At 37.0% G+C, this 19,669-nt stretch overlaps 1 protein-coding gene across 1 annotated transcript in view; it reads left to right on the top strand.

Moving 5' to 3' along the window:
• rxfp2l (relaxin family peptide receptor 2, like) overlaps positions 1-19,669 on the top strand; it is a 47,872-nt gene that overhangs the window by 14,725 nt on the left and 13,478 nt on the right. Inside the window, exons 4-10 of the mRNA XM_088596797.1 lie at positions 2,932-3,037; positions 8,943-9,014; positions 13,996-14,067; positions 14,210-14,281; positions 16,387-16,458; positions 17,982-18,056; positions 18,407-18,478. Of these exons, the coding sequence (XP_088452923.1) occupies positions 2,932-3,037; positions 8,943-9,014; positions 13,996-14,067; positions 14,210-14,281; positions 16,387-16,458; positions 17,982-18,056; positions 18,407-18,478 (541 nt within the window). The remainder of the gene's footprint in view (positions 1-2,931; positions 3,038-8,942; positions 9,015-13,995; positions 14,068-14,209; positions 14,282-16,386; positions 16,459-17,981; positions 18,057-18,406; positions 18,479-19,669) is intronic.

The following is a 19,669-nucleotide window of genomic DNA, read 5'->3' as shown; positions in this document are numbered from 1 at the left end:
ATGAACACAAAACATTTGATTTATTTCACATTATATGATTTTTTTCACACGCATTGTTACATTTTTTGAATACTGTACATCAAGTGAGGTGATGAATTCTGGAGACTGATGTGACTAAGTGTTTTTTTTTCACCCATCTTAACTGATTTTCCATTATTATTAATCCATATAATAATGGTAAGGATTTTCTATGTGCGGTGGCAACTGAATAATTTGTTTTTCACACAAACGTTTCAAAAATAATTTCTTCATTCCGATGAGTTTATTTAATAAAGTGTATTAATCTAATAGATGGGTAAACTAAATCCTGAGAACAAGTATACTCTTATATACTTTAATACTGTATACAGTATACAGTACAGTGCCTTGCAAAAATACTCCCATTTCCTAATTTTGTCTCATTTTGCTCAATTATAAATGAAGTATACAATTTTACATGAATATTTTTAATCAAATCATGAATGCTCAGACTGAGTACCATACAGTAAGTTACATGTCAGCACAAATACAAAGAAAATGATGTTGATTGCATTAGCACTAACCCTGTGGTTACTGTTTTGCAGTAATTATAGCCGTGAGTCTTTTTGAATAAGTTTAGCAACTTGGTACACTGGTGCAATTTTCATCCATGCTTTTTCGCAGGCTTGCGGAAGCTCTGCCAAGTTTACTATGGATTGTTGATGGACATTCTTCAAGTCTTTTTACAGATTTTGTCAAGTAAAGACTTTGTCTAACTCACCTACAGTACATCCTTTTAATTTATTCTTGTTAAAACAGTATAGTTTTATCACGTGTCTTGGGTTATTTTCCTGCTGAAGAGATAATTTACATACGGAAATAAAATGAGAAGCAAACTCATAACTTGTTAGCAATTATGAATGCTGAAAATAAGGACCCAGTGCAGGGCTGAAGTAGGCTTATTCCCTGAGCAGTAATAGGAAATCTTAATAGAAAAGGCTACCAAAAAAAGAAACAAGTCCTAATATCCGAAATCCAAAGGGCAGGTGATAGTCAAGACCGGGTAGACGGTAGAGACAATACAGCGAGGCAACCAACTCAGAAACTAGCGGGCGAAGGAAGGAAGGCAGGAAGGCAGGAAGGCAGGAAGGAAGGAATAGAACAAGCTTTGGAAGGTGGGTACGCGTACTAAGGAGCTCCAGGGAGAATCCGAAATAGTGAGTGATGGGAAGGGAAAAGAGCAGGGTTAAAGTATTGATGGGAGTGATAGGTGATAGGAAGATTAGTTGCGGCGTGAGCGTCTGTTTAAGTGGGTCCGCGGGGGAATGTGACGCCGTTTGCTCCAGAACCAGCTCCAGTCAGTGACCTGGTGTACCTCTTTCCATCATATTGGAAGAAAGGGAAGAAACTCAGTGTAGTCCTTTGGTGACTCTCAGGCATCTTCTCCAGTTCTGGCCATCCTAAAGAATGCGGTTCTCTCATGCTCCCCCTCACCTTAATTTATCTGGGCTCAATATCAGGCAGGGGGGAGGAAGATGATGCCTTTCTCAGCTGCTCCCTGTAAAGTCCCTGGTGTCTTTGTCCTCTTCTGGGTCCGATGTGATCTTCCTTCATTTCAATTCCTTCTTCCAAAGTGGCCCTTGTTACATTTTGACTGAGGCTTTTTAAGCCTTCTTAATCAGAGCACTTGATGCCCTCGGGGACTGAAAGTGTCCCTGTGATGTTTCAGGGTTTAAGAAGGGCTAACTGCCTAGGGTTTGATAAGGAAATATAAATTATCTCAAGTGTAACCATGCATGGTTTAATTGCACCCTGTTCTTTCTTAGAGCCCCACTCTTGATCACTCTTGATCACAGGTCCAGCCAAAACTGTTTGCAACCCCATACATTGTCCCTGATGGTGTGGTAATTGTCTCCTGTGTTAAGAGGGAAACATGGAGGATATGGATTGAAACCGCATCAACATTATGGTGAGACTGGCCCATTAATGCAATCAACATCCATACAGACCCTGACACATGGTGCCTTCCACACTCATCATTTATTCCAACCTTTTGGTGTAAATGTATAGCATTACCGGCAAAGTACAGTATATCACCCAGTCCACACCATCCCTGTAACAGATCGTGGTGGTCTGGGAAGCTTGTTGGGATTGAAGAAAAATTAGACAAAGCAAAGTACTGTACAGGCAAATGCTAGAGAATAAAAACTGTTTCAGTCTACTAAAGAGTTAAAAGTGGTGTCCTTGAGTGCCCCAGTCAAAGTGCTGACTTGAGTCCTATTGAGAATCTGTGAACAAACTTCAAAAATGCTGTCCATAAGCAATCCCCAAGCAACTTGAGAGAGCTTGAGCAAATCTGCCAAATTAGAACTGGAAAAGTATTGTCTCAAGCCGGTGTGCAAAGTTATTAGAGTCTTAATCAAAATGACTGACTTGCTGCCAAAGGTGCTTCCATCAAATATGGAGTTCGTGGGTCTGAATACTTATGCATTCAGGATATTTCATTTTTTCAATTTTGTTTTTGCTGATTTTCTATAACTAATCTTACCATTAGATGCCTTAGTCTGACCTTCACCTCTTCAGTTTTTGAAAAAAATATTATGTTAAAAAAAATGCAAATTAAGGATTTCGTAATTTCACTATTCTGAATACTTTTGCAAGGCACTGTATAAACGTCAAAACAAAAACAATTTGAGCACTCTGGTTGACAATACCATATAAATTCAAAAGTATATTCGCCATATACTGCAGTAACAAATTGAATGCCATACAAATATAACTTGTGGTTTCTCTAAATGTATTTTCAAATAAAAAATAACATGAGTCCCTGGGATTCAAACAGAAGTAACAATGGCTTTAACCTTCTTTAGAAGTACAAATATATGTTTTGTTCATTGTTGCCTATGGTACAGAGAGAAATGCATACTCAATTACAGCTGAAAAATTGAACTCTTGTATAACCTGACCCTACAGTGTTGGATGTATATCCTGAAGAATGCCAGTGTGAGGGCAGAAAAGTGGATTGCAACAACAGAGACCTTCACAGCGTGCCTGCAGTCTCTTCTAATATTACTGCACTGTGAGTACAATCTTAGAAATCCCACTTGGAACTTTTGAACAATATATTTCACAAACTGATTAACAGTCGTAGTTAATGACATCAGTGGATTGCTGCACTAAATAAAATATATTTATAATCTAGTATAATCTAATACAGTATGTAGTATTATTATGTACTATAATAACAGTAAATGATAAATAATACAAGTAAATACTACTACTCATACTACTACTAATAATAATAATGTGTTTATCACAGTGAAAGTAATGTCTTTATTAGTTACTGTCTAGTAAGGCGGTACTGTAGCCCTTATACTATATCTCACTCACTCCTGACTCTGGTAAAGAACTAATAAGTAATAGTTTATAAGTAATAAGATCTTTGTGGCTCCTAAAATGGAGTTTAATAGGGATTCTCTAGACATCCCTGTAGGCACTCTAAACTCAAAACTCATTAGATAATCATTATAGGAAGTGGGATGAATTTTGCACTTAGAAACTCAATTTGACTTAAATGATGCAAATCAATAACTTTCTGCAAAAATAAGATAGAGCAAGAGTATAAAGATGATAAAAATGGGCATATGAAATATATGATAAACCATTTCATTAAATAGAGGTTGGAAGGCTATGCCAATTCTACATGCTGTCTGAGTGAAATGGGAGTCAGTTAATTGACAGTAATGGTCTGTTGATTCTCTGCTCTACTCTGTGTTTGTGAGAAGTTTTTATGTCTGTGGCAAGTATTTGCAGCAAAACTTGATTAGCCACTCACCTGTCTTTCTCCACCATCCAGCAAGAGAGTTGTGAAACTTTTGGCAAGCTGTATCTCCCTATGGCTGCCAGCAGGCCATCATCAAAACACATAAAAAAGCTGGCCACTTTTTGTATCCAATTCATTAGGCTTCACTGCCCTTTGAAACTTGACGTCTCAAACTCCATAGTCCCATTAAATGTCTCACCTTGGGCCAAGTGCTTCCTGCAGACATGACACTGGTGCTAGAGACAGGAGTCATCCTGAATTCTGGCAGCCATTTTCCAGGGCAATAAGTTTTGGCTCCTAAAAGTAGTGGTTCCCCAGTAATACAGTACGGAAACAGGTATTTGACCATATGAGCTCAAGGTGATGCTTGGATCTAGAGGAAGGGACAGGCTTGTAAGATGGACTACCTTCTTGCTCCTCATCCCTCTGGCAATGCAGCAACAGAAAACAGATGGAAACAGTCAGGTGTCAAAGGCATGTAAAGGCATGACAGTGTGAGGCTCTCCATTCAGAGCTGTCTTCTGGAGTTAGGATGTGAGGTTTCTGGATGCACCATCCTTTGCTTCATTCATTGCATTCAGTTTTGCAGTCAGGGGCAGAGTGTAAAGACTACCACCACTAAGATATATTGTGTGATGTTATAACATCATCAAGGCAGATAGACCGCAGGTCCTTGCTGGCAGCAAGGTGTGTTATCAGCTAGTATCTTTTGCTCTTTCAGAAGTGACTCCCCAGTAAGGTACAATGTTTTCTACAGTAACCCGCTCATTCTTAACTTGAATGTTGGGAACTAGTGCTTTGTGTTTCTTAGGATTAAATAAAGAGTCTGGGTATAAAGAGGGCTAGCAACTACTCTCATACACTCAGTGAGATTACAAATGTGGGAATGGGGGGCAAAAAATGAACAAATCAGGAAGCACAAGCACTAAATTCAGTAGAATGATAGTCATATCACTTGCATTTCAAGCAGTACTTGGGCCACCCACAGACATTTAGTTTGTTTTATTTTTAGGCCAGGGAAAGGCCTTGCTGGTCCCTCTGTTTTGTTTGAGCCTAAGGTCTTGATAGTAGATAGGGTTTTCTTTTATTTGGGTGATAAGCCAAATAGAAGACAGACATTGTCACACATAGTGAAATTGAAATTCAAAAAACAATATTACTGAGTGTTGAGCTGTTTTAATATCATAAAAAATATATTTGATTCTCTGCTTGAACTTCACTAACCCCAGCTGTGTCAAAATATGCACCATACAGAATGTGAGCATAAATTTGCCTTAAACTGAAGTGTTAACCAAATGTGAGCCTGGTTTCTCACAAATTAACTGTGCTGTGCCTCTTTCTAGACCAGTTATACAGTAAATGAAATGTATTTAACTTTGAAAAGAATGAAACCCCTACAAATGACACTGGAAATATGCACATCAGAAATGAAACTGAGACGAAAGAAAGAAAACTGCAAACTCCTCTTAATCCACTATTTCTAACAAGCTTGGAAATTTCAGACCCCTAAGGCAAAGCACCATACATACATGCTTATGTATTCTCCATTCACTGACTATAAAAGTATCTTGAGGCCATACATTCAATTTACTTTTAGTTACAATAGAAATCTTTTCCCATGGTGCTTAATTAACACTTACACTTAATGTACACTTAATTAAGTGTTTTCATAACAAAATTAAAACAGTCGGCTGAGATTAAATAAATTCAGTTGCTGGAATAACATTATTAAATACTTGGGATAATGAAAGAAATACTGTTGTTTGTCGACTGACACATTTCTGCAATATTAATTTTAACCACTCCAAGGTGAAGAACTGAGATGTGCTTAATTCCTTCTGGTAGTACTGTACATACCTCTCAAAAGCAGAGCAGTTGGTGCAAACTGAAAGCTTCCAGTCTAAGCACTTTGCAAACATTTTACTTAACTAATATGGCAACTCAAAATGAATACTATATTACAGTACACTGACATTGAAATTTAAAGTAGTGTAATATATACTGTATGCTGCGCTAGAATTATCATATTCCATAATATTGAGTGGGGCATGATCAGAAATACTATTATGCTGTGCATGTCCTGCTTAACTATGTCTTCTTGAAAATGATCACACTCCCCATGAAACACTAATGAGCCTTACTGGGTCCTGTGCTATTTTAAGACATTTCTGGAGGATTAAGCCAAGAATTATATAACAGAATGTCATGGAAAAAAGTTTTTAACAAAATCAAGCAAGCAATTCTATTTGTACACTTTTTCCCCATGTCTGTATAATTTATGCAGAGTTTCTTAAATTTAATTTAAGAAATGACATGATTTATCACAAAAGTGGATAATTTTTAAGCTTAAAAAAATGTAAATGGATGGAAACAAACCATAAAACGGGAGCAATTGGAAAAAAAAACCTGAGAACTTTGGGATGATATGCAAACTGCTTTGAAAGCTTCCCAATATGATAATCTGCGAGGCAGGCACACTGACCACTGTCCCACCTTCAGTATTAATCAACCCATTACACCAAATTGGCCACCTTCTTACAGTAGCTACACAAAATAAATATATTGTTTTACTGCTGCAAATTCTTTGTATAATCCCAGTTTATTTATTATAATAGTTCAGCGTAACAGTGGCCTGCTGGCTCAGGAACTGTTATCTCTAACAGGGGCCAGTTGGCATGGGGTTCAGTGCCAGATTGTCACAGTTGAAAACAGACAGTGTTTGCTAGGAGATGTAATTAAAATGAACCCCTTCAGCATGAATATTCCACTTTTCCATGACTAGATGTGAGCGTTCAGCTGTTTTGTCGTTAGTTGTGCAATTATTTTGAACAGTTTTCAAGTTGCTTCACATATGTTAAAGTATCTTGGGATCTGACCTCTAGAACTCAATACTGAACAACACTTTTTGTTAATAGTTTTAATCAAATTATTATATGGGACTTTTCATATCTGTCTTTTGCATTGAATTTCAAGTTTTTCTTGAAATCTCTATGACTTGAACTATACGCAGTTGCACAAGGAACTGCCAAAGCAACTCTTGTATCTTTTTTACCAAGTATAATTTACTTGAATACAGGTGCAGTGATGATGAATTGGATTTACTGAAAAAATGAGAAATTAGAGCATTAAATTCCTCACTTAGGGAGTGCTTTATGATCACTAGTTATCAATCAATTTTTTTTTGGCACGTACAGTACACTCAGACACAACATACACTTTTTATTAATAGTACTATAAAATGTGCATAAACAATATAAAAGGTGACAATAGTGTATATATGATTAAAGTTGCTGTGATATATATGATCACTGATCAATCATACAGGAAAATAATTAAAAAAGAAATAATAGCAAAAGAGTAAAACGTGGTGATGGTTAGTAGATAAACCAATATAACACACCATAATTCATACAATTGAAAGACAAGTACATAAGTATTACCATGAGGTTATCTTTATTAAACACACTGGGTTGGAATAAAAACTTTATTTGCGAACAGTACAATGTGAAGGTATACTAAACCAAATTATACACTGGTCAGACACTTGTCCTGATGGAATTTAAAAATGGAAATGGAATGCTGTATCTGGTCACAGCCTTGTCCAAACTCGGACAGATGGCTTTGTGTCCATGATGTATTGTGTTGTAAGAAAAGGAAAGGATTCCATATTTTGCTTCATGTTGCAGTTGGACTTTTTGGAAATGCATGTCTCAAAACTCTGGTCCAGCCACAGACCAGATGTCTGGATGTCTCCAGATGTACTGGAGCTGTTAAACTCAATGTCCTTTGATATTCAGTGGCGTGTGTCATGATTATAGTCCCCCCTCCTTAAGGGTGCTCCAGCCCTTTCACGTGAGACCTTATTCTGTGCACCTGCTCCCTATTCCCAGCCCACCTTAAAAGCCAGGCGCTGACGCTCATCCGGGCTCTGCATCTGATTTTCATATCGTGCGAGTCCGGGACCTAGAAGCGCCTGGTCCCGTTAAGGTTTTAACCCCTGTTCCTGTTCCTTGTCTGCTGGTTCCGACCCGGCCTTCGTGGTTTTTAATTCCTTGTTCTGATGGATCTCCTGGTTTTGGACTTTCTCGTGTGTTTTTGGATATTCCCTAAGGACTACTCATTTGGATTGTTCGCCTCGGCCACACCTCCCCCGTGCACCAGTGCACCTTGGACACGCCCCCCTGTCTTCAGCCCCGTGTTCCTGCATGACGTTTCCCTAGTGTTTCCCCACTCCGTCGGATTGTGTCGTCCGCATAGGGTCCGGAAAGAACTGTTCGTTACAGAATGCAGAGCCAACACCTGGACCCCGCGGACGGCACCCTGGCAGCCTGGATTCCATCGGGTTTTTTTTTTCTCCCCTTTTTTTTCTTAGGGCTTCGGAGCCGCCCTGAAAAGGAGGGGCGTACTGTCACGATTATAGTCCCCCCTCCTTAAGGGTGCTCCAGCCCTTTCACGTGAGACCTTATTCTGTGCACCTGCTCCCTATTCCCAGCCCACCTTAAAAGCCAGGCGCTGACGCTCTTCCGGGCTCTGCATCTGATTTCCATATCGTGCGAGTCCGGGACCTGGAAGCGCCTGGTCCCGTTAAGGTTTTAACGCCTGTTCCTGTTCCTTGTCTGCCGGTTCCGGCCTGGCCTTCGTGGTTTTTAATTCCTTGTTCTGATGGATATCCTGGTTTTGGACTTTCTCGTGTGTTTTCGGATATTCCCTAAGGACTACTCTTTTGGATTGTTCGCCTCGGCAACACCTCCCACGTGCACCAGTGCACCTTGGACACGCCCCCCTGTCTTCAGCCCCGTTTTCCTGCATGACGTTTCCCTAGTGTTTCCCCACTCCGTCGGATTGTGTCATCCGCATAGGGTCCGGAAAGAACTGTTCATTACAGCGTGGTAAAAGGTTCAGTCGTACTTTCTCATTCATCAATCAAACAATTTGAAGCTTAGACAAAACTTCTCTTGTTGCAAAGAAAAGAGATTCTTGAAATTCTTGAAAGAATTCTTGGACAGAATTAATGCATAATATAATACATGTAAAAATTATTCTGGAAAATGTCATTGAAAACAATATATATTTAGTAATCATGTCATTTAATTATACCACATACTGTACCTTGTGTTAGGTAAACACAAGGTAAAAGGTAAAATGTCCTTTTCTTCCCTAGAGAGCTGAACAACAATCAAATAACATCTTTATCAGCTGATTTGTTTATCAGATACAGAAATCTGGAGAAACTGTAAGTATAACTATTCTAAATTCTTGAGCAATTTACTTTGTATCTTTCTGTGGAATTTCTCGTTTGCAATTCACTTTTGTGAAGTGCTGTTCATATTTCCACAGTATCCTACTGTAGAATTATAATCTGTTTAGAATTAAATGCAGTTGCACTTTGCAGGGCAAAGTGTGAAGACTCCTTAGATAGATAAGAGCTATTACCATGTGATTAGCTGTGAAAATGTAATGTGTTACATGCCCAACAGGTGGTATTGCAGAATATGCAAATTTAAATACAATTATTTTTACAATCATGATAGATAATAACTTGTAATAAATAAATTTCCTTTAAAGAAGTCTTTAATAAACATTTGAAATAAGTCCAATAGAATAGAAAAAAAAAACAATAGAGAAATTATTATACTTGGAAAAAGGTCAAATATATGGATTTTTCTGGTGATAAAGTATAATATATATGTAGTGTGCCATACCCATTTTTATTATAATGCATAATATTTAGCTCTGATAAATTAAAAATATTTTATAATGCTTAAACTGAAAATAAACTGCATTTAGCCAGCATTCTTTTCTCTAAAAAATGAAATTGGTTTAAAAGGTGTCACTCTCATAAGTGTACTCCATTAATCCTTTCCGATATTTGCAGCAAATCCTAAAAGTGCTGAATAGTTCAACAGTCTAAAATAAGAACTAGATATGCAATGAACAAGAGAAGAAAGAAATGTAAATCTAACCACTATGCTTTTTTTGTTTAGAAGCTGTTTTTCCAGCCAAGTTTACAACAAACAAGTTTGAAAGTCAAGTTAAATGTTTTGTTCTTTTCATCTCTGCCATCAGCAGTAATGAAAAAGGAGGAACTCATATAATCTACTGAGTTTTTTTAATCTTGTCCGATTAAACGGAAACATGCCGGTTTCAAGTGATTTCAAGACACAAAACTGGGCTGTGCTATGTTGTTTGTTGACTGACCAAGATTTCCCATAGAAAAGTTTAATATAAAAACCAACACTATGGATTTTGTTCAAACATACCACCATATCATTGATTTCAAAGCTGAGTCAATTCTTCCTCCAATACTGTAGCTCTTTTCCTAGTGCTTGGAGCTCACAGTGTTTAAAATGTTTCAAAGAATGACCACTTCATGGTTTCACATCTTATGAGTGCCAGTGGTAAGCCAAGATTCCAAATTTTAAAAATTGACTTAAATGGTGAATTTTAAAACGTTAAGGGGACACTAATACAAATTACTTTGTAAAATCTGTCTGCTTTTTGTGTCTGTATTAACACTAAAATCTAAAGTGGAATAAGTATACTGTATAAGCTATCTTTATCAGTACAACAAACTACACTTTTGTATGTCTTTCCACCTTAATTTTCATTGTAAGTGGATTGTTGCACGTTTTAGAAATTAGTTTTTAACAGAGATTTAGTTTCTGCAATAAACATGGATTATTTTATTAAATCTACCTACCTTTGTTTTCACGATATATAATTCTCACATTATGGAGAACACAGAGTTGTTGTTACAACTTTCATTTCCTGAAAAATTATGCAGCCATTACTACATCTCTGACCTCACACTAAGCATGTATACCAAAGCTGTACACTTCTACTGTGCCTTCTACCCTTTTTCATTTAATGCTGGGGGAATGTGAGGCATTCTTGCCAGAAGTTTTGCAGATGAGGCAGATTAAGGTGAAAGAAAATGGAAATGACTGCATTTCATTTCAGGGAACCAAGGTTGCAACACCAATCCCATGTTCTCTTTCAGATGGAATGCATTTGTTACCTCATGGGAGCAGATATACTCATGCAGTCACAGAAGAAGGATGAGGCAGCACCAATCAGGAGTTGACCACATGCTTCAAGATGGAATGTAGCCCCACCACAACTAACAGAAAGGTGCAATGCATCTGTAAAAATTAGTATATAAAAATGGACAGACATTCTGGCGGAGGTCCGTGTTGCTCTCAGGGAGATCTGTCTTACACCAAAGAAAGGGCCCATTGGACTGTAGAAGTGTAACCTGTACCACTTTCCAACCACCTGCATAACAAAGGGAATCAATCATGGCCCCTCAATGAACCAGATATTCTTGAGGTTCCCTAAGATAGCCCACTCCAGAAGCCATCGAAGAAATAGATCCTCACCCACGGGGCAGGAACAGAGCATCCCCATGTTGTATACAGAGGCTTTCCACTCCTCCAATAGGCTCTAGTCCTCCATGTGCATCTTTGCATCTTGATAAGCGCTGTAAGGTGTGGGCTCCCTAGTATGCATATGTGGTGAGCTATACTGTAGATGCTACAACAGAAAAAGAATGATGACAGCATGTCTACTCCTTTTATAACACACTTTTTATAAGGGGTGGGCGATGCATTTGGGAGGAATACTAATCTGCATCGAACTCGAGAGAGCCAGATGGACTTGCAATTGAACGTCGAAGTCTCAAAATGGAGGGCTTTATGGAGACTTAAAGGTATACTGCCTTGGATGCAGGAGTGGCCTTTGCACCCGAGAAAGAAAGAAGAATGCTCCATAGATGCAACACTGTTAGAATCACATCAACTTGCTTTTTCGGCGTACGTGTAATGTAAATTGCACAAGAGCATGCAAACAATCTTCTACGGTGATAAATGCATGCGCAGGTTCTAAATATTTAAGACAGTGGTCATTCATGACTGTCTCAGGCCAGGCATTTGGCTCTGCATAAAACACTAAAAAAATGATACAAACCATTGGAAAATTTGATGATTCTTCCGTCAATTTTATCATGGCTAAAATGACTGCTGGTGGCATGGGTCGTAGTCTTTTAAAGTTGGTATTGAGATAAGACAGGACTGCATGCTTGCATCTGTCAGATTTAAAATCTTCCTCCTAGTGTATGTGTTACATCATTCCTGCACAAGCACATGGTAGAATAGAGTAGGGTGTTTTAGATCTTTAGTTGGACGGGAATCTCGTCAATATTAGGAGATTCCAAGCTGCCACTAAGCTAGGATCAGAACACATCCTTGAACTTCAGTATGCTAATGATTGTGCTTTTGTGACACAGCCCCGAAGCACTGCAAGCTACACTCACAGCAGCTGTACAAGCATGCAGTAGAATGGGACTGTCTGTCAATATTGTAAAGACAGAGATTCCGTGTCAGTGGTCATCTAGTCCTTCCCCTGAGCTACCTGCTTTTACCATCTCTGATTCCACACCTACAGTACCACTGTGCCTAACTTTAGATACCTTGGAAGCATGCTTTATGAAGACTGCATGTTTGACCTGGTCAATCCTGGACATCCAGAACCAGAAACAGATGACTGTTTCATTTGGATGACTGAGAAAAAGAGTTTTCAGGAATCACAATCTACTGTATATCTAAACAGCAAAGGTATTCTGCAACTACATAATGGTTCTCCTAATAGAGTCAGTGTCATTAAAGAGTGCAGTTACCATATTCATAATAATAAATCCTTCCATTTATATTGTGCTTTTCATCCCAAAGGATCTCAAAGCACTTCACATATAGGAAGAGACCATGACATACCAGCAGCACACCACTATGCAATAGTTTAGGTAAAGACGTGAGAACCAGCTTCACAAATTACATTAAGGGGAACTATTCAGAAGGCTGGATTATAGAGCCCCAGAGTGAAATTTAGCCAGCACAATGGGATTAACACCCCAACTTTTGAAAAGTGCTATGGAATTACTAATAGTCAGGACCATTGTTTAATTCATCCAAAGGACAGCTTCTCCTACAGCACAATGTCTTTGTGCTGTGTTCAGGTTCACATAGAAGAACACCACCTCCTGGTCTACTAATTCTACTTGCAACAGCAACCTGGTTTTCCAGTACTGGCCAGAGCCAGACATAACGTCTGATTACAACAGATCTCAGATGCTAAAGTAATAATGCTGCGTGCTGCCTTTGTTTGGAGTGAGGTCAGTGACATGGCACTTCCCATGAGGTAATAACTGCATTTCATATGAAAGGGAGTAGAATGTGAGGCACCCAATAGATGTTCTTAGAAATCAAACAAAAATAAAACATATTTCTGATCTTACAGTTTTAGGATGTTTGCCTCTAAGGTAGCAGTTATTTATTTTGGGAGGTGAGTAGCCAAGTGATTTCTAAATGTGAAACAGCTGTTAAGTGAATTAATATAATAAGTTATAGAAGACAGCACAAACCAAGCGTAAGCACTCCTCCTCTTCTGAACCTATACCAAACTGGATTGCTAAAGAAGAGTATCAGTAACTCCAGTAAACTGTGTACTTCAGAGCACTTAGATGGTACTTTTATGTGCTGAATAAAACCTGTCAATTCTGGAATATAATTGGAAACACATTATAATCAGATTACGTTATGACTTTTGTTCAGAATCTGTGTGAGTTCTGAGGATGACGGGTGAGTACAGACTCAAAGTTGTCCAACATGGTGTAAGTTATTTATTTCACCACAGGAGAAACCCCAAACATTAGTACTAACTGGTCTCCCTGACCCCACAAAGGGCCCTTAAATGTATATCCCCTAGGGCTCCAAAATTGGAGAGGCATGGGGTCTCACATACCGATTGAAGTTGTCATGACAACTTCATGCAAACCAAAAACAAGAGCCCTGGACATTTTCTTCCTATAAGAAGCAGCTCTCCAATCTCATGCTGTGAGTCCAAAGTCTCACCACTGCATAAAGCAGCCTCAGTAAGTCTAAAAGCCTACTTTCCAGCTCATGGACACTACACTGCTCCTTCCTTATCATTCACATACACAAAAGCAAAGGAAAAATGACTATCTACAGAAACAGATCATAAAAAGCAGGTATTCATAGCAGCCCAGTATATTTATCTGTCTTCAGGCCCATGGAACCTGATTGTCTGGAAAATGAACTATAATGTACTCTTTATAGCATTTGTTTTTTTACAAGGAGATTTCAAAAGCATGACAGTTTGTGTATGTAAAAGAAAAAAACATTGCTATGTTTCTTTTTCAGACATTTGCAAAATAACAGCATCAGCAACATATCCAACAGAGCTTTTTCTGGACTTCGGAATTTAAAAAAGCTGTGAGTGTCTGCCTTGAGTGTTAAATTAAGAGACGAGGAAAATAAAAGTTAATTCAAAGTATTTTACAGTTCCGATGGTATTTCATATATTATGAAATTATAATTAAATCAATGTGAATGTGTTTCTCTGAATTCTGACTAGATTCCTCAGTCAAAACAGAATTACTGTGCTGAAGACTGGAGTTTTCAGGGACCTTGAAAGTCTTGAATGGCTGTAAGTTGAGTTAAAATTTCTTCTTCTTGCATATACCACAAATCACAAGTACAAATTTGTTTACATTTGTTCAATTTTAAAGTTTCTGCTTTTACTGCACTATCAACACATTTCAGTTCTTGATTTTCCTTTGCATTTTTAATAGAATTGTTCCGTTTGATCATTAAAGTTTTGATAAACAATATTCACATTAAAAATGTGACACTTGAAAGTCAACAAAATGGGCTATGATCTCTGCGCATTAATACTTTTCTATGCAACTGTATGTACAGTACATTGGCACTAGTTAATTGATGTTTAAACCTTATATTGAGTGAACTAGTTTATACAATGGCATTAAAACAATAAATTGCTTTGCTGCATCATTTGTACAAGAGCAGCTTCTAAAACACAAACCCAAAATAGATCAAATTGCTGTATGGTGAGAGTCTTATTTCTTCCTCTGAAACATTGTTTTTATATAAACACACTGATATAGTTTATCTACTGTAAATTTATTTCCGAATACTAATGATTAGATTAATGATTTCACTTTGGTTTTACAATTGCTAGTGGTGTTTTAGAGGATATTATTTTAGAAAGTGTCAATATGTACATTTTAGAGAAATAATTCTGAAATTGTCCTGGCTTACACTAGTTTACTTATCATATGCAAACTGGCTTTAATCCAAAGACTGTTTCTCTATAGGTCCCATGAGTAATTTCATACCACTAGACAATAATTATTTAATAGCATCTTTTTAAAATGTCAGCCTACATAGAAGGGACAGCCTTGAAGTAATCAAAACAGTGAATTATAGTACAGTGAATTACTGTAGCACTTCTACAATGATAGAATTGAGCTTTTGAAGAAATATTTTTCCATGCTGTAACTTAGAAGAATATGATACTATTACAGAGAATAAAGGGTGGGTGGTGCCTAATTGTACAATTTTACATTTCAATAATAACAGACCAGTAAAAGAAGTTGAAAGAGTTGAAAAGCCAGAATGAATGTTATTGTTGATCCTTTTGTAAAATGCAGATCATTTTAAAGGAACCTTGATCTTCCACTATAGAAATTTATTTTCACATGCAGCTGTCAGCCAAAGCACTTGTAGTTTTCATATACAAATACTGATTAGAAGACTTATACAGTATATAAATATTTCAAGTATATGATTATACAAATTAATATACAGATCATACATCCTTCCTTTAATTAATGCATTTAATCAATGAGATGAATGCATCATTATGTTTTGGTTTATCTTAAACTCTGTTTACTTTAAGTATTCATTTAAGATTCAGCTCAACGGATTGTGAAAGACCTCTGTGATCCTTCAGCATGAAATGGCCTTGTTAATTGTGCAGCAGGTGGTATGGTGGCACAGCAGTTTGGGATTATTGTTCTTTGGAACTGATTACAAGCTGGGACACCTTCTGTGTATGGAGTTTGCCCACTCTTCCCTGTGTTTTCTTTCTCTTCCTACCTTCTAATGACATTGTGGGTTGGTTACCTGGTGTCTTTAAATTAACCCTCTGTGCTTGCATGTGCTCCCTGCAAAGGACTGGCATACCATCTACTGTATTTTGTAACCTCACCTTGTGTCCTTAATGTATACAGTAGGTTGTCTTTAGATTTCTACTATCTATCCAAGGAATATGTGGCTTTTTGATAATGGATGAATGGGTAATTCTGTAATTATACTCCCCGTTGAGTTTCTGCCATGTATAACGACCTTCATACTTGTTTATGTGATATGATTAATCTTTCCTACACTGTAGTGAGTCATTTTGCAATATAACTTTTTACCTTAGCTAATTTATTTTAATACATTTTGCATTACAATTTCCATTCTAGCCCTCATAATTGCTTTTTTCAGTCTTCCAGTAGTCCACTGACAAATGAGGATATTAGTGTAGGAGTACATTCCATACATTAATGCTGTAACATGTTATAATGTTGTAACATTATATTTAGCTATATTATTAACTATAGATTTTTTCAGCAGTTGCAGTAATGTTGTTTAAAAGTATACTTATGAATTCTCAAAACAAACACCGTCCTATTTTCAAATATATGATTTGATGCTCAATTGCTCTGTGTATTTTGTTTCTTTCAGAATTCTAGAAGAGAACAAAATAGCTATCATAAGACAGAAGTCATTCACAGGACTCAAATCACTATATTTCTTGTAAGTATCATAGCACATTATTTGACACAAACCAGTAGGTAAAAAGTACAATCACAGTGAAATACTGTACAAGTGCATAAGTGTCAAACACTTTATTGTCAGTGTCAGAAAAATTCCACCATGTACAGTATGTTTCTATATCATGGACTAACTGTATTTTTGACAAAAAAACCAGTTCTAAGTAAAAGAGAAAAGAAACTCAGTTTGATGAAAACCTGTTGCTAACATTTAAACCTTATTATTACTGTAACAGTATTTTGAAGTATGCAAATTGAAGCTTAATATTGTGTTTCGGTAATTCATAATGAAAACATACATCTGAATGAGTTCAAGTAAATACAATTGATTTAAGATCTAAGAATGATGTCACTCCATTTCTTATTTTTTCAATGCTTCATGAGATTACAATAAGGCCATTTCATAAATAAGCATTTCATATACATTGTAAGGCAGCAGAGTTGTTATGTTCTTTAGTTATTACTTATATATTCATTGATAGAGAGTGCTGCTCGAGATAGCTCAGAATAATGTAAACATGTTCAGTGAGTAAAGTATGTTATTAAACTGAGGAGATGCCAGAAGGTACCTTGGTATGATCAGGTGCAGACAGCCTCATTTCTTCAAATCCTTATGCTTAATATGCCATATATATATATATTTTAAAAACTTATCAAATGGTTGTCAAAACTTGTTTAGTCAACAACGGGTGTGGTTGCCAAGGTGACATATTTGCAAAACAAACAAGTTTTAGCAGTAGGCCATTTTTTTTTATCCTGTGCATTCAATATTCAAATACTCAAGAATACAAAAATGCAATAGCTAAAAAGCCTTATTTTATAGGATGAGATGAAACAACGAATAACATATTAATAGCTTATTTCTGCAATGTACTGCATGAGGATCACAAAATGTATTTCAAATCCATTTTTTATATTTCACAGCTGTAAAGACACTGTTGCTTTTTTTTTAGTTTCTATTTTAATTGTCCTTCTACTCAGAATCTCAGAAAGGTCTCTGTATGATTAATATAAATGTGCCTGTATCAAAAAATTGAATTCCAGGATACAGGAGAGCAGGTGCTGCTAATTGGTTGAAAAGTCAGATTTTAATGAGAGTTTGAGGAATGAAAAACTACAGAACAAAACTTCAGCACATTAATGACAAACTCAACAGGAATCCAGGTGTCCCTAAACACAATTTTAAAAGAGGTGATGCATAATATACATTTTGATATTAGGACTTATCCCCCTCCAAAAGAAATATAGAGTAGATACAGTGTCATGACTTCTAAAATAAGATGTAGTTCAACTTCTCTTAAGGGAAAAGCATTAATAAACTATTAATAAGCAATGCAACACGTACTGACAGTGTCACTAATTAATCATTAAAACCTTCCAAATGAATTTAAAGGTCATGGAATGTTAATAACATACAATAAACAGCTGGACTGAGTAAATTATTTTGGCTTAAACTAATGTATTCTTACTGGCAAAAAACATATTTTACTCTGTTTATATTTTTAGATCTTTGCTTAACAATTCTCTTGAACATATCCCAAGGAAATCGTTCTGCTTAGAAATGCCGATGTTGAACTGGCTGTAAGTAATAAATATATACAGTGGCTCATGTATTGGTTTTCCTTATTTCATTTGCTGTTTTCTTCTGTCATGAAGATTTTTTTCTGTCAAGATTTTTGTAGGACATAGCATAAATATATTAGATTAAACCAATTGCATTAGAATGTATCATACAGGACAATATTGAATCATTTTTCGCAATGAAGGTCTCCAAATTAAGGAAATTTTATTGACAATCAGGTTGCTGCCAATTCCAAAATTATTTTATTACTTGTGCCTGACATTTCTAAAACAATGAAACATCTTCATTTTTTATAAAGATAAAATTCAATACAATTTCTATTAGTCAAATTTTGTCTTTGTCTCAACAGAGAACTAGAAGGCAACATGATTTCATCATTACACAGTTCTGGCTTTCGAGAATGTACTTCTCTGACAGTGCTGTGAGTAGACATTAAATTACATCATTTTGCATTTATTTTGAAATGATTACAATTCAGTACAATTTGCAGTGGTAGGCTTAGGTTTTGGCACCTTGTTCCTAAAATATTCATTCTTTAATTTGGTAAGTCTTGTAAATATTGTTCATTGTTAAATACTTTGCCAGCAATATCACTTCTACATACAGTATACTGTCATGGACGTCCAAAGGGACTAACCGTGGGGAGCAGGAGAGCGGAAAAAGACCCATATGCGTAGCGGCGAGACAGGAAAAAGGCCCGGGCTCATAGTGCAAAGAGTTCAGGAATGCCGTATAGAAACCTATGCCCTCAGGGAGCGGACGTGGGGCGCCCTGGTGCTAGGCGGGTCTCAGGACATCTGAACATCAATGCTGAGCGAGGACAGAGTGCAAGACCCGGAAATATATAGCCCAAGGGAAAGAGAGGGACAGGAAGGACAGCAGACCGGAAACTAGGGACAGGACAGAGAAGGAGCGCCCCCTGGCTGCAGAGGGCGTGACATATACAGTATTACATACTCACTCGTCCTAACGTTAAGATGCAAGGTGTTTGTATTACAAGTATATGGACCTTCTACCAAATATGCAATGTTTCAATGTTAGTAAGAGAAACATTGTAAACATGAACAAAGGTAACAGGTATTATGATTGAAAATGTAAGGTACATAACCTGAAAATCCCAGCAGATAGCTTAAGCAGCAACATTGGTGCATTTTACTACAGAAACTAAGCACTAAGATACAGTACCAGGTGGTATGATCCAAGATATTCTCCTGAATCCCAGTGGAAAACTCATTAAGTAGATGCACCATTTAAAAGGTCACCTTTGACAAAGTACAGGAAAAAGTCTCTTACTTCTGGAACTAAGGTATGGGGGAAATCATAATCGTATAGCAGGTTTTCTGCCAGTAGATTTGGTTTGACTGCCATTCACTGCAGTGCAGGAATCTTCTTTGGAATTGTAGTGAATTCGTTATTTTGTATCCTACAGTGCCCCAAGAACTACAGTATGTGTGTCTCATTAACAAAATAGACAATTAATGTGAACAACAATGATGGTGTGCTTCTTGCATTTTATCCACATACAGTAGCTGATTTAAAAAGCTTAGTTTTCTTTCCAGTATAGATAGGATACAAAATCTACCTACTGTATGCTTCAAGGCTACAAGTTATT

This window comes from Lepisosteus platostomus, chromosome 10, assembly GCF_059453375.1.
Source record: "Lepisosteus platostomus isolate fLepPlt1 chromosome 10, fLepPlt1.hap1, whole genome shotgun sequence".
In the NCBI taxonomy this organism is placed as follows: domain Eukaryota; kingdom Metazoa; phylum Chordata; class Actinopteri; order Semionotiformes; family Lepisosteidae; genus Lepisosteus; species Lepisosteus platostomus.
This window is presented reverse-complemented; position numbering and strand designations above follow the sequence as displayed.